Source organism: Microtus oregoni, unplaced genomic scaffold (genome assembly GCF_018167655.1).
Source record: "Microtus oregoni isolate MIOR12 unplaced genomic scaffold, Mior012 000006F_ref0000085, whole genome shotgun sequence".
NCBI lineage: Eukaryota > Metazoa > Chordata > Mammalia > Rodentia > Cricetidae > Microtus > Microtus oregoni.
The window spans coordinates 40,844,256-40,857,218 of record NW_024543065.1 but is presented as its reverse complement, the minus strand read 5'-3'; the positions used below and the strand labels follow the sequence as shown (position 1 = coordinate 40,857,218).

The 12,963-nt window shown below is 48.3% G+C and overlaps 2 protein-coding genes across 6 annotated transcripts; both read right to left on the bottom strand.

The window, feature by feature from the left end:
* On the bottom strand, nt 1-3,323 carry Rps9 (ribosomal protein S9). The gene is made up of 5 exons (XM_041654987.1): nt 3,284-3,323; nt 2,906-3,027; nt 2,395-2,517; nt 936-1,122; nt 1-248 (listed from the first exon to the last, which is right to left on the bottom strand). Exons 2-5 carry the CDS (start codon nt 3,000-3,002, stop codon nt 71-73), a joined length of 585 nt encoding a protein of 194 aa, XP_041510921.1. The 5' UTR covers nt 3,003-3,027; nt 3,284-3,323; the 3' UTR covers nt 1-70.
* A 2,828-nt stretch (nt 3,324-6,151) lies between these two features.
* Tsen34 (tRNA splicing endonuclease subunit 34) lies at nt 6,152-12,894 on the bottom strand. 5 transcript variants are annotated; one of them, XM_041654977.1, is made up of 6 exons: nt 11,676-12,043; nt 11,174-11,420; nt 10,879-11,022; nt 10,566-10,773; nt 10,156-10,431; nt 6,152-6,655 (listed from the first exon to the last, which is right to left on the bottom strand). In XM_041654977.1, the coding sequence occupies exons 1-6, from the start codon at nt 11,813-11,815 to the stop codon at nt 6,468-6,470; spliced, it is 1,203 nt and encodes a 400-aa protein (XP_041510911.1). In that variant the 5' UTR covers nt 11,816-12,043; the 3' UTR covers nt 6,152-6,467. The 5 variants fall into 5 exon arrangements, with proteins under 5 accessions (XP_041510911.1, XP_041510914.1, XP_041510912.1 ...); XM_041654980.1 differs by lacking the exon at nt 11,676-12,043 and adding an exon at nt 12,877-12,894 and having other exon boundaries at nt 10,566-11,022; XM_041654978.1 differs by lacking the exon at nt 11,676-12,043 and adding an exon at nt 12,494-12,649 and having other exon boundaries at nt 10,566-11,022.
* Nucleotides 12,895-12,963: the final 69 nt, after the last annotated feature.

Genomic DNA, 12,963 nt, shown 5'->3' with positions numbered 1-12,963 from the left:
CCAAGTGTTAATTCTGTTTTATTAGCCAACTGGAAACTAGACAATTCTCCAGTCCAGGGAGACCATTAACTTAATCTTCTTCTTCATCATCACCAGCTCCGGCACCACCCTGGCCCTTCTTGGCATTCTTCCTCTTCACTCGGCCTGGTCGGCCACCACCATAAGGAGACCGGAGGGAGAAATCAATGTGCTTCTGGGAGTCCAGACGAACAATGAAGGATGGGATGTTCACCACCTGCTTGCGGACCCTGAGTGAGAAGCACAGGTTAAAGGGACAAGGTGAGAGGTAAACAATTTCTGGTCCTGTCCTTGACAGCGGGCTGATGGGCACTCCTGACCTCAGTTGTCTACGGGCAGCCTTGGAACCAGAGCCTATACAAATGCTTTAGGTACTAAGGCTCACATCACCTCAGAGTACATCTCTGCCCATAGATGAAGTTGATGAGGGAGAATCTGAGCCTATGCCCTACACAGCTCTCACGATTGGTGCTCATTTACAAAAGAGTACGCAATTTCCCCTCACCTGAACCTCACTTCAGACAGGTTGATTACCAACTGGCAAACTAACAAATACAAATATAGCAATGAGGGTCTGTGTTGGAACTAACACAGTAACCTCCAATGTCCGTTTCACCACCACCCCAACATCAACTCTATCCTCTCCAAGAGAGCACCAAGAGCTATTACCTGTCCAGCTGCTTGCATGCCTGGCAGAGACCTTCGCAAGGTGTACGGCTTGAGCCGCAGTGACTCTTGCGCTGGGCTATGGGGTTGTTCCCAATTCCCCATAAGCTTTCACTCTGAACCCTCAGGGTAAACTCAGATTTGTCAGCTCCAAAGGCTACACAGGAGATAGGGACAGCAGCTTAGCAAAGGAAACCAACATTGCAGATAAGGCAAAGTAAGGCTTACTTACAGGCCCAGCTGCAGCTTACCTGATGTGACGCTGGCGGATGAGCACACGGGCATGGTGAATAGATTTCGCCAAACCCAGCTTGAAGACCTGGGTCTGCAGCCGCCTCTCCAAGAAATCTTCAATCTTCAGGCCCAGGATGTAATCCAGCTTCATCTTGCCCTCATCCAGCACCCCAATGCGAACAAGTCGCCTCAGCAGAGCATTGCCTGGGGGGAGGGGGTGTAACCCAAATAAAGACCCGACTTCCTCACCTCAGAGCCCCCAGAAGAGGCAAGTTACTACAACTTCCTCCCATTTTTGCAAAGAACACAGGAGAAAAGAACGACAGTGACGTGCCTAATTGATAACCTTTCTTCTAAGCGCTCCAGGCTTGAGACACTGAAATTGCCACTGGGTCACCCTTTCGGCAGGTATTATATCACAGGCTTACAGCTTTTCACAACCTTCATCTCTAAGACAGGCACTTTAATTTTAAACTTAAGAAAACATGCTAACTTCACAAGAATCACAGTACCTGGGCAGCTAGGGCAAGGAGAGATCAAGACAATCCTGACTACATAGCACAAGACCCACAAGATATATAGAACAACCCTATCTATCCTTCAGACTACTATTCCCTTATGAGCTTGAAACACCGTGAAGGTCCAGTCACCTAGCAATAAACCCTAAATATAAAAAACCAAACTGAAAAAAAAAAAACGCACCCAGCATCCTAAAATACAGGCTCAATTCCCAACGTTTTATATAAATACCAGTTAGACACAAATACAAAAATGAAAAATCCCCAAAAGGAATACTATTACAATTAAACGACCCAAACACAAAACATTCAGAATGTTTTATGAAGAGAAACTAAGTGCACACTGAGAGCTAAGACACGAGCACGGCCCGCCATTAAGCTGTTCTTTGCGATTTGGTAGGCTAACCCAGAGCTCTAAAAAATTAACTCATCTAGCCTCCTTGTGGCACAAACAGGTATTATTAAAGCGTTCAACTTCTAATCTGAAATCTGTCAATTAGGAGACAGACCCTTCCTGGTAGTCACATGGGAAAGTCTAGCTCCGAATCAAGGCAGTGCCAACACCACAACTCCAGGGCTTTTCATTCCTAACATTAGCCAGATTGTTTCACGATAAAATGAGATCCCTAGAAGGCTTTGACAATTTTTTTATTTTGCTTAATAAAACAAGAAACCTCATATATCTGCAGCTTCCCCATTCTCCTGTAACTAACTCCAAAATATGAATCTGTTTTAACTGTGTTGAAAATTCCAAGTGAGGTGGCTAACCCAACACTTCTACATTTCCGTAAGTTCACAGGCGAGACTTGGCTGCATCTGAGTTCCGGGCCAATTTACACCAAATATTCCCAACTAGCCCAATTTGTTCAGCGTCATACCGTTCAAAACCACAATATTGCCTAAAAACTCAACAAGCCCGCACGGGACCACCCATTCTTAAGACGGGCTCCATACACACCTTCAAAAAGACGCCGTGGGTCCTTTTCGTCCAGCGTTAGCAGCTCTCGGGCGGCCTTGCGGATCTTGGCCAGAGTAAATTTGACTCTCCACACCTCACGCTTGTTCCGGAGCCCATATTCTCCTACACGTGGTCGGGAGGGAACCACAGGGCCAGAGTTACTACACTGGCGACTTTTTTTTTTAATATCTATTTATTTATTATGTATACAGTATTCTGTATGTATGCCTGAAGGCCGGAAGAGGGCACCAGACCTCTTTACAGATGGTTGTGAGCCACCATGTGGTTGCTGGGAATTGAACTCAGGACCTTTGGAAGAGCAGGCAATGCTCTTAACCACTGAGCCATCTCTCCAGCCCCAACACTGGCGACTTTTGAACACAAGACGAATCTAAACCAAACCACAATCCTCTGCGGCGATGGCGCCCATGACGAGCACGTGGGAGACCGACCTCATGACGGCCTAACTCTCCCTTCACCCCCAACCCGAAATTCCACCTTGGTCACTCACCGATGAGTTTCAGTTCCTGGTCGAGACGCGACTTCTCGAAGGGTCTCCGTGGGGTCACATAGGTCTTACGACAAACCCAACTTCTGGCAACCGGCATGTTGGCGTCTCTAGGGCTGCCGCGCCTGCGCAAAGGGTCATGTTTGAAACAAAAATGTCGTGAGGCATGCGCAGCAATGCCCGGCTAGCACACCACAGCCCCGCACCAACTCGGGCCTAGCTAGATCCGCCTTAGAAAATTTGGAACTGAGATCGTCCCACCACCGTACTGTAATATGTCCGACCACCTTCTTCCCGCCCCTCTTCCCTAGTGTACACGTAAACTTATGAATGGCTCCGTTACCCCCAAAAAGCCAACTAGACAGCACTCCCAAAACTCACCTAGGAGCTCACGACGGGCGAAAAAGAGACACGCTGCCGCAGAACCGCGGTCTTATAGTAACGTCGCCTTGTCGTGACGTCACTACGCACCGCTCGCTGCTTCGCCTATCAGAAGCGGGAAAACCATAGAGTAGAACGGTTGGGCCAGAGCGGCCCTGAGCTGGGCGGACTTACCAGTGAGGTGTTTAGGCGGCTGAATAGCTGAAGCGGGTACATTCTTGTTTAATCCAATCATTAACGCTTCAGCTAATCATTAACGAAGCTGCCACTTTTTAATTTTTTTTATTATAATTTTTTTTTGTTTTTTTTCGAGACAGGGTTTCTCAGTAGCTTTGGAGCCTGTCCTGGAACTCGCTCTCGTAGACCAGGCTGGCCTCGAACTCAGAGATGTGCCTACCTCTGCCTCCCTTAGGCTGGGATTAAAGGCGTGCGCCACCACCGCCCGGCGAGGCTGCCACTTCTAGGGCAAAGGCATAGAGTAACGCTCTGAAGTTGTCACTTTTTGTTTTAGCAAAGACTCTTGGGAAATTCAGGGCCGCCTTGGTTCCCCATCAATGTCTCAGTCTCATAACAATGTCCAGCCCTGGCTTTACAAATGCTAGAATTTTAGGGCCATATATTGAAGTATGCATGCTGTGCTGGTTTGGTTTTGTGAGCTTGACACAAACCTAGATATATCCGGAGTGAGGAACTCTTCGAGAAGAAAATACCCCCATCACCGTGGCATATGTCTCTATTGTTTTTGAGACAGGGTTTCCCACCAAATGACGGAATTCAAGATCCTCCTCTGCCTATATTTCTCAAGTGCTGAGTTTACAACCCATTTTCCTGCACATAATTTATTCGTTTAGTTGGTACCCCTGCCCACTAGTCTTTCTACTTAGTCCTGGCTGTCCTGGAGCTGACAACGTAGACAGGCCTGGAACTCAGGAGGGATCCACCTGCCTCTGCCTCCCAAGTGCTGGTATTAAAGACGTGCACCACCACACCTTTATTTATTTTTGAGGGGGTCTATGCAGCTAGCCCTGGCTATCCCGGAACTATGTAGACAGGCTAGCCTCACACGCATAGGGACGATGTCCCTGCCTCTGTCCCTGAGTAGCTACGAGGACAGGCCTGTAACACTAGGTCTAGATTGGGTATTCTTTACTTTTACTTCAATTTGCATTTATATATTCAGATGGCAAGGATCTTGCTCATTTAGTCTGGGAAGAGAGGGGAGGGAACGGGTAGCAACAGGTAGTAGACAGTTTACTATGTGTCATATATTTGATTTTTTTTTTTTTTTTTTGGTTTTTCGAGACAGGGTTTCTCTGTGGCTTTGGAGCCTGTCCTGGAACTAGCTCTGTAGACCAGGCTGGTCTCGAACTCACAGATATCCGCCTGCCTCTGCCTCCCGAGTGCTGGGATTAAAGGCGTGCGCCACCACCGCCCGGCCATATATTTGATTTTTATTCTTATTTTACATGCATTGGTATTTTGCCTGTATGTTTGTATGAGGGTGACAAATCCCCTGGAGCTGGAGTTACAGCTGTGAGCTGCCATCTGGGTGCTGGGAATTGAACTTGGGTCCTCTGGAAGAGCAGCAGGACTCTTAACTGCTGAGTCATCTTTCCAGTCTCAATTCTTAACTTTTAAAAATGATTTAATGTGTACAGGTGTCTTATCTGCATATATGCACCTGTCCCATGTGTACACCTAGTGCCTTCAAAGGCCAGAAGGGGTTAGATGCCCAGAGACTGGAGTTATGGATAATTGTGAGCCCTGTGTATGCTGTGAACCATACCCAGGTTCTCTGCAAGAATATCAAGTATTCCTAACCTAACCATCTCTCCAGCCCTTATGTACCTGAGACAGGCCTTCTTGGCCTGATCTTGCTATGTAGACTAGGCTAGCTTTTAACTCAAAGATCCTCCTGCTTCTCCTGAGTACTGGTATTAAATGTACATAGCACCACACCCAGCTTTGTTTTTTTTTTTGCTTGTTTTTGTTTTTTGGAATTTTTTTGAGACAGGGTTTCTCTGTAGGGTTTTTTTTTTTTTTTTTTGGTTCCAGTCCTGGAACTAGCTCTTGTAGACCAGGCTGGCCTTGAACTCAGAGATCTGCCTGTCTCTGCCTCCCTAGTGCTGGGATTAAAGGCGTGCGCCACCACGGCCCGGCGCCCAGCTCTTTTTAATTGTGTATATATGTGTGGGTATATGCACCTGAGTACAGTTGCCTTTGGAGGACAGAATAGGGTAGCAAATTCCCTGAAAATGATGCTACAGGCACTTGTGAGCTGTCCTATATGGGTGTTTGAAACTGAACTTAGGTCCTTTGGAAAAGGTTAACTACTGAGCCATCTCTATAGCCTCAAACCTGTAGCCCAAGTAGACCTCAAACTCATGATCCTTCTGCCTTTGCCTCTTCAGCATGTCTTACTAAACTGGTATACACCACCACAAGCAGCTCATGCAGCATTTTTAGTTATGACCTTTATATGCATCTGAAATGATTTGTAGAAATCTCAAGACGACCAGTGAAATGGCTCAGCAGTTAAAGTTGTTTGATGGCAAGCCTAACAATCTGAGTTTAATCCCTGAGACCCAAATGGTGAAAAAGAGAACAGGCTCTCATAAATTGTCCTGATCTCCGCATATGTTCCATGGCACTTTGTACCCACACGCATACACATGTATGCAGATAATATATAAGCATAATAAAAAAATCTTCAAGGCACAATTTCATGGGATGCAGAGAGGCAGAATCAGAAAGACCAAGTATAATGTCCCAGGCCTGGTAGTTATTAGTTTTGTGACCTGGGCAAGTCATTTCCCCTTTCCTTTCTCATCTGAATACAGGATTAAAAGCTCCACATTCCAGAGATTGTTGTAAGGACTCAAAATACGAACATTTATTCAACAAATTTATTGAGAACTGCCCTTTAGAAAACAGAAGAGCCAAATAAGAGCAGTCTCAACTCTGAACAAGCTCACAGTTTGGAGACAGAAAAATAAAACAACATAGCTAGTAAGCGCCTTAAAACAGGAAAAAAAAACTATAAAGTATTTAGTGTTCAAAACTCTGGAATCAGGCAAGGCGGGAGAACACAAGCCTCCATGCAAGATGAGGGGTGAGAAGGAGGAGGAGTTGACCATCTAGGAGGGTTCTTGGACACATAGCCACACCCCCCTCAATCTGCAGCTTACTGCAGGCTAGCCCACTGTAGGGAGGTGTAGACCACCTTCCCATCAGGCTGAGGGGAGCAGAGAAGCAGGGTCTTTCTGACACTGGTTCCCAGGCGGCCGGCAGAGACCAGGTCCTGAAGTGGGATGGGGTCCTCAGCAGCCCAGCACTGAGCAATGTAGTGAGCGTGGAATCGCAGCGGGTCACCTGGGAGAAAGAGACAGATGCATAGCAGTTCCCATCTGGAGGGGCTGGAGCACTGGCAACAGATCCTTCTACTTACTGCATTTTAGGTTCCTTTGTAGTACTGTGTACGGAAGTCAGGGCCTTGTGTAGATTAAGTATTCTAACATGTTCTTTTGATTTATTTATTTAAAGTATATGAGTGTTTGCTTGCCTGCATGCGTGTATGTGTACCATGCGTGTGCCTGGTACCTGCCTAGACCAGAAGAGGACATTAGGTCCCACAGAACTGGGGTTAGAAGTGGTTTTGAGCCACCATGCAAGTGCTGGGGACAAGATCTGGGTTCTCTGCAAGAACACCATTGAGCCATCTCTCCAGCCCTCTTTTTCCATTGTTTTCTGAGATAGCTGTTTCATGTGACCCAGGTTGGCTTTAATGGCCCAAGATGGTTCACAACTGCCAAGACACAGAAGAGAAAGCAAAGAATGGTTACTTCCGTGGTACAAGGTACACCTGTAAGACTAAGCAATACGCAACTATCATGATTAAAAGATATGGTGAGACAGCTTGTAACCTCAAGCACACAGAAGGCTTAGGCCAGGAGACTCTTTGAGCTTAGGAGTTCAAGGCCAACCTGGGTACCATACAGACATTTTTACCAAAATAAAAGATGAAAAAGAAACAAAAGAAAGCAAGTCAAGATTGAAAGATAAGTCATAAGTGCTGGGATGTAGCTGCAGACCACTTATGGAGCACAGGCAAGATTTGATCTCTAGTGCAACCATAAAACATTAACAGGACCAGGCCGGGACTCTAATAGACTAAAGAAGAAAAGATTTTATAATAGAATAAAGCAAAAATCAAAGTCCTATGCCAATCCCAGCACTCGGGAGGCAGAGACAAATGGAGGTCTTTGAGTTCCAGGTCAGGCTGGTCTACAGAGCGAGTTCCAGGATAGCCAAGGCTACTGTGAAACCCTGTATCAGAAGAAAAAAAAGAAAAAGAAAAAAAGAAACAAGTAGATTATCAATAGGATTTCCCCACAAAGAAGTGCCAGACGGTAAACACGGGTTAGTTTTGTAGGCTCCGCCAGTGCAGCACTGCAGCCACATGCTCTGGAAGCAGAGGCCCTCGGAGGGCTTGGTAACTGAACAGCTGACAGTCTGTCCCTGGAACAGGTGAATCTAAGTTAGCAGGACAGGAACCTGAATAAGACTATACAAGAGGGTGAATCACAGGCAATGAAAATTAAAAACGGAGAGCTGGAGAGATGGCTCAGCAACTAATCTACCACTCTTCCAGAGGACCAGAGTTCAGTTCCTCGCACTCACATCGACCTCCCAGCTGCCTGTAATTCCAGCTCCAGGAGAATCTGATACCATCTTCCGATCTCCCTGTGCACCCACGCACATAACACCAAAAAACAAAACCAACAATCTTTAAGAGGGGGGAGGAGGTGAGAATCTAAACCATGAGACTGTGAAGCATTCTAAGGAGACTGTTGCTATGTCCCTGCCTGGCAGATGGGTTCCTGGCAAGAGTTTAGCCAAACGTGCGAGTCTCTGGCTGTTAAAAGACTCCAATCGGCTGAGAGGGTACATCAAAATGCTTGAGAAACTAATCCTGCTAACTGTTTTCCTGGTCATTTAGCAATTCTGAGCCTCAGGCAAAATTTAAAAATAAATTTAGAAGCATTACAGTGATTGAGGCTTTGGACACTATTTCATAGGCAACAAGGATTCTCTCCGTGTCCGGTACACTGAGTACTCACTGTTTTAGAAATATTGACATATTAGAACTAATTGGTCAGTGCCAGACCTGAATGCTTATGCATTTAAATCATCTCAGCACTTCCACATTTGAGGACAGTCAGGGATCACCCTGTTATAGGAAAGAAAAGAAGAGGACAAATAGTTTAGTTTATGGTTCAATTTAATGCATAGAATTAGAGCTGGATGTGGTGGCACACATTTGTCATCCTAGCTCCCAGGAGGCCAACAGCAAGAAGATTGCTTCCAACTCAAAAAACAAAAAATGAAAAAGCACCATGAAATTAACTGATTTAAACTAGCAATTTTAGGCCGCAGTAGTTTTATCTACAAATAGGAGTCTCACTATGTTTCATATGTTGCATAGGTTGGTTTTTTAATCTCAGGTCAAAGAAATTATGCTTCAGTTTCCCAAGTAGGAATACAGGCATACTGAGACCTAGCTAGAATGTCAATGACCACAGCAACTTAAATGCCATGCAGGCATCTGCATATCCATATCAACACACAATCTACCACACACTTACCATTTTGTTTCACTTTTGATTATAGTTTTCACATGCATGATCCTATACTTTTTCTGTTTTCAGACAGGGTCTGGATACCCAGCCCTGGTTGGCCTGACCTCACTATATAGCCTATACAAGTCTTAAACTTGTGGCAATCCTCCTGTCTCGAATTCTAAAGAGCTAAGATTATAGGCATAGTCATCACACCCCATTTTTCTTTTCTTTCTTGAGATGGGTTATCATGCAGCCAAAGCTAGTCTCAAACTAGCTATGCCTTCAGTTATCACTAGAGACATGCACCACCATACCCAACTACAATCCTACACATTAATTATTTGAAAATTAACACTATGGACGGGTGGTGGTGGCACACGCCTTTAATCCCAGCACTTGGGAGGCAGAGGCAGGCAGATCTCTGTGAGTTCGAGACCAGCCTGGTCTACAGAGCTAGTTCCAGGACAGGCTCCAAAGCCACAGAGAAACCCTTTCTCAAAAAAACCAAAAAAAAAAAAAAAATTAACACTATGTTCTTGGACAACTGGGTTGCTTTTTTGTTGTTGCTTTTCAAGACAGGGTTTCTGAGTAGCTATGGAGCCAATCCTGGAACTCACCCTGTACACCAGGCTGACCTTGAACTCACAAAGATCCACTTGTCTCTGTTTCCCTGGTGCGGGGAATAAAGATTTGCGCCATCACAACCTGGTGCTGTTGCCTGGAACTCAGGGATGCACCTGCCTCTGCCTCCCCAGGGCTGGGACCACCTCTCTCAGATTAATTTTTATGTTTTGCCCTTACTAATAGTGACTTTGCTGCTTTTAATCTTTCAATTCCATAAAGAATTCTGCAGGGCATGCGCTCATATATTTTGCGCACATTTGTAAGGATTTCTAAGCCAATCTTCTAGATCATATTTATCAAGAGTTACTAAATCAAGCCAGCTGCTGTGACACAAGCCTGTAATCCCAGCACTTGGGAAGCAGGGAAAGGAAGACTTTGCATTCCAAGGCTAGCTTGTGCAGCATAGCAAATTCCAAGCTAGTCTTGGAGACCTAATGTGACACTGACTCAAGCCAAACAAGTTATTAAACTACTCTCCAGGAGCTCAGGAAAACTCTCTCATTATCCACTGTCCTTCCCTGAGTCTCCAGGGCATTGAGTCCCCAGGGGGTAGACAAAAGAGAAAGTACATAATAAATAAAGACCAGCAGTAAAGGTATAGCCACCAGAGCCCAAACCTGAACTCACCAGGATAGACCAGGAAGTCACCACCGAACTTCCCAGCTGCGCTGAGGAAGAAGCCTCTCTCCCACAGGTCTCGGTAGATGCTGTAGCGCAGCTCGTGGGCAGGGCGGCCAGCATGGGGCCAGTCTTTGGACTGCACACGCCAGTCCAGAGGCTTAGCCTTTACCGGCCGAGGCCTGGCCGTGGCCAGCTGGATGAGCAGGGCTGACCTGGGCAAGGGGGTCACCCCGTTTGAAGGCCCTGGTTGGGGAGATGAAGAGTCTGGGGGAGATGACGAGTCTGGGGGAAGGTATAGAGAAGAATTACTGAATCCACAAGGCAAGGTGTCCTTATCCCCCCAAAAACCTCAATTAAAATTCCCTAAAGCTTCCTTCCCTCCTGCCCCAAATCTGAACTCCAAACACTACTCTCACCTGCTCCCTCCTGCTCCGCAGAAGCCTGGCCATCATCACTGGTTTCACTCCCTTGGGTAGCTTCGCTCCCACTGGCTTCTTGGCCTTCATCTGCCCCTGAATCCTGCTCCAGCTTCTGCTTCTTGGCCGCCTGGCCATCATCAATGATTTCACTCCCTTGGGTAGCTTCGCTCCCACTGGCTTCTTGGCCTTCATCCGCCCCTGAATCCTGCTCCAGCTTCTGCTTCTTGGCCGCCGGGCCATCATCAATGATTTCACTCCCTTGGGTAGCTTCGCTCCCACTGGCTTCTTGGCCTTCATCCGCCCCTGAATCCTGCTCCAGCTTCTGCTTCTTGGCAGCCTGGCCCTCTACGATCTTCTCTAGGAGCTCCTGACGACGGGTCTCACGGGCCTCGGCTGCCAAAGTGCTTTGCTCCTGGAAACTCTGCTCTTGCTGGCGTTTGAACGATGCTAGGGCCTGAGAAATAAACTTAACTGGAACCCCAAGACATAGCCTGCGGCCCCTTAGGAAGACAGGAATCCTGACCCTGTTTACAACCTCCCAACAGCGTCCTTCCAAAGCAGGCCATCCCAGGCTTTCCCACCACAAGGGCCTTTTCGCTTCTTACCAAGCCATGATTGCGGGGATCCGGGCGCGGGGCGCTGACGAGCGTCACGGCGCCTATTTCAGCTAGAAGCCGGGCTTCCTCTGGCAACAGCAGAAGCGGGAGGCCCAGGCGCGAGTTCTGGCGGGGCCCGCGGGGCAGGGCGCCCACCGTGCGGCCCCCGACTCCCAGGCGCTCCCGCAGCGCCTGCACGGCCTCAGCTCCCCACACCAGCGAGCGGCCATTAGCAACCTCCACCACCAGCATCCTCCTGCAAAGTGGGGGTGTTGGTCACCCAAACAGCCCCGCAGACCGGACTGAAGCCTTCTACGCCCCCGTGCAAGCAAGGTCCGCCCCTGAGCCCGAGGGGGCGGGACCGGGGTTGCCACCTGCTCCCCAGGCCAAGCCCCACCCGAAAGGACCGCTCGAGACCACGCCCCTCGCCCAGGTCCCACTGTTCTGCTCCCCCTCAGTTCCTGGTGACCATCATCTCGGCCAATGCGTGCCACCGCATCACGCCTCCTACCGCCATAGCGGTGCACCGTCCTTTTCGCAAAGTGGGTGTCTTCTTTCGGGTGTGTCCATCAAGTCCCGAACCTCAACGTAGATTGGCGGTTTGCTCAAGCCACACCCTCTTTTAGAAACTTGGAACCCAGACCCTCCCATGTCGAATTTCCGAGGTTCGTCTTTCCTGCCTATTCACTTAGGCGGACTTTAAAGAACCCAATCCTGTCTTGCGCAAACGGTTCGATGTTCCAGCATTCTCGGTTCGGCTCAATCCGGAGCCCTGCCCACCCTAAACACAAGAGTGTCAACCTTCCGGTGATCTCGGCTCTACTACCGAACGCATTCGGGAGTGCTCGGCTCTGTCGAATCAGCCACCCCTTCCAAGTCGCACCTCCAGCTGTGACCCCGCCCACTCCCTATCCAGTTTCGAAAGCTGTCGCCCACGATTGAACTCTGGATGCAGTGCACGTCTTAACTTCTCTTCACTCGGTCGCACTGTCTTCGGTCAGAGCCCATAAGTCAACTGCTAGCCAACACTCAGTAGAGGCGGAGCCGGCACTACGTAGCACGTCCTCCGTCATCCCGTCACGTTAGCCGAGCTGAAAACCTGAGGCGAGCTCTCACGGCCGCAGGGTCTCCACATGTGGGCCCTTGAGGGTCACCGCCCTTGGCCCTACCCCCGTGCCTACCGAGTCTTGTAGGCCCCGCCCCGTTATAAATGGTCTCGCGTAGTGCCTTTTCCGGTCTTCTATGGCTCCGCCTTCCTCCTCCCCCAAATAAGGCTAGCTATTTCGAGAAGCTCTTGGCTCCGCTTGTTATTCCACTAAGTCCACTTACCCCTGATTATTTCCAAAGTTCAGACAAAACCTCTGGCCTCACTGGCATTTGACAGTGACCTAAAACGTATTCAACTATCCGAAATTAGTCCAGGCTTTTGGCCCCGCCTACATCCTGCTATCCTTTGACACACACCACCCGTCTGATTCCGACTATTTCCGAAGTAAGCCGAAGTGTGTGGCCCCGCCCACATCGGGCTGCGTTTGTGAGCCCGCCTAACACTAAACAGCGACTTTTGGAACCGATTATCTCCGAATCACGCCGAAGCGTGTGGGCCCGCCTACATCCGGCCGAGTTTGTGAACGCTTCTAATTCCGAACTCGCCTATCTCCGAAGTAAGCCGAAGTTTGTGGCCCCACCTCCACGCCTTGAGTTTGAATTACCGAGTGTACCCGAAGGAATCCGAAGCTGAGGGTCCTCCTCTTTCCGAACGCCGAGCTCCAGGTCCCGCCTCCTTCTTAAGTCACAAC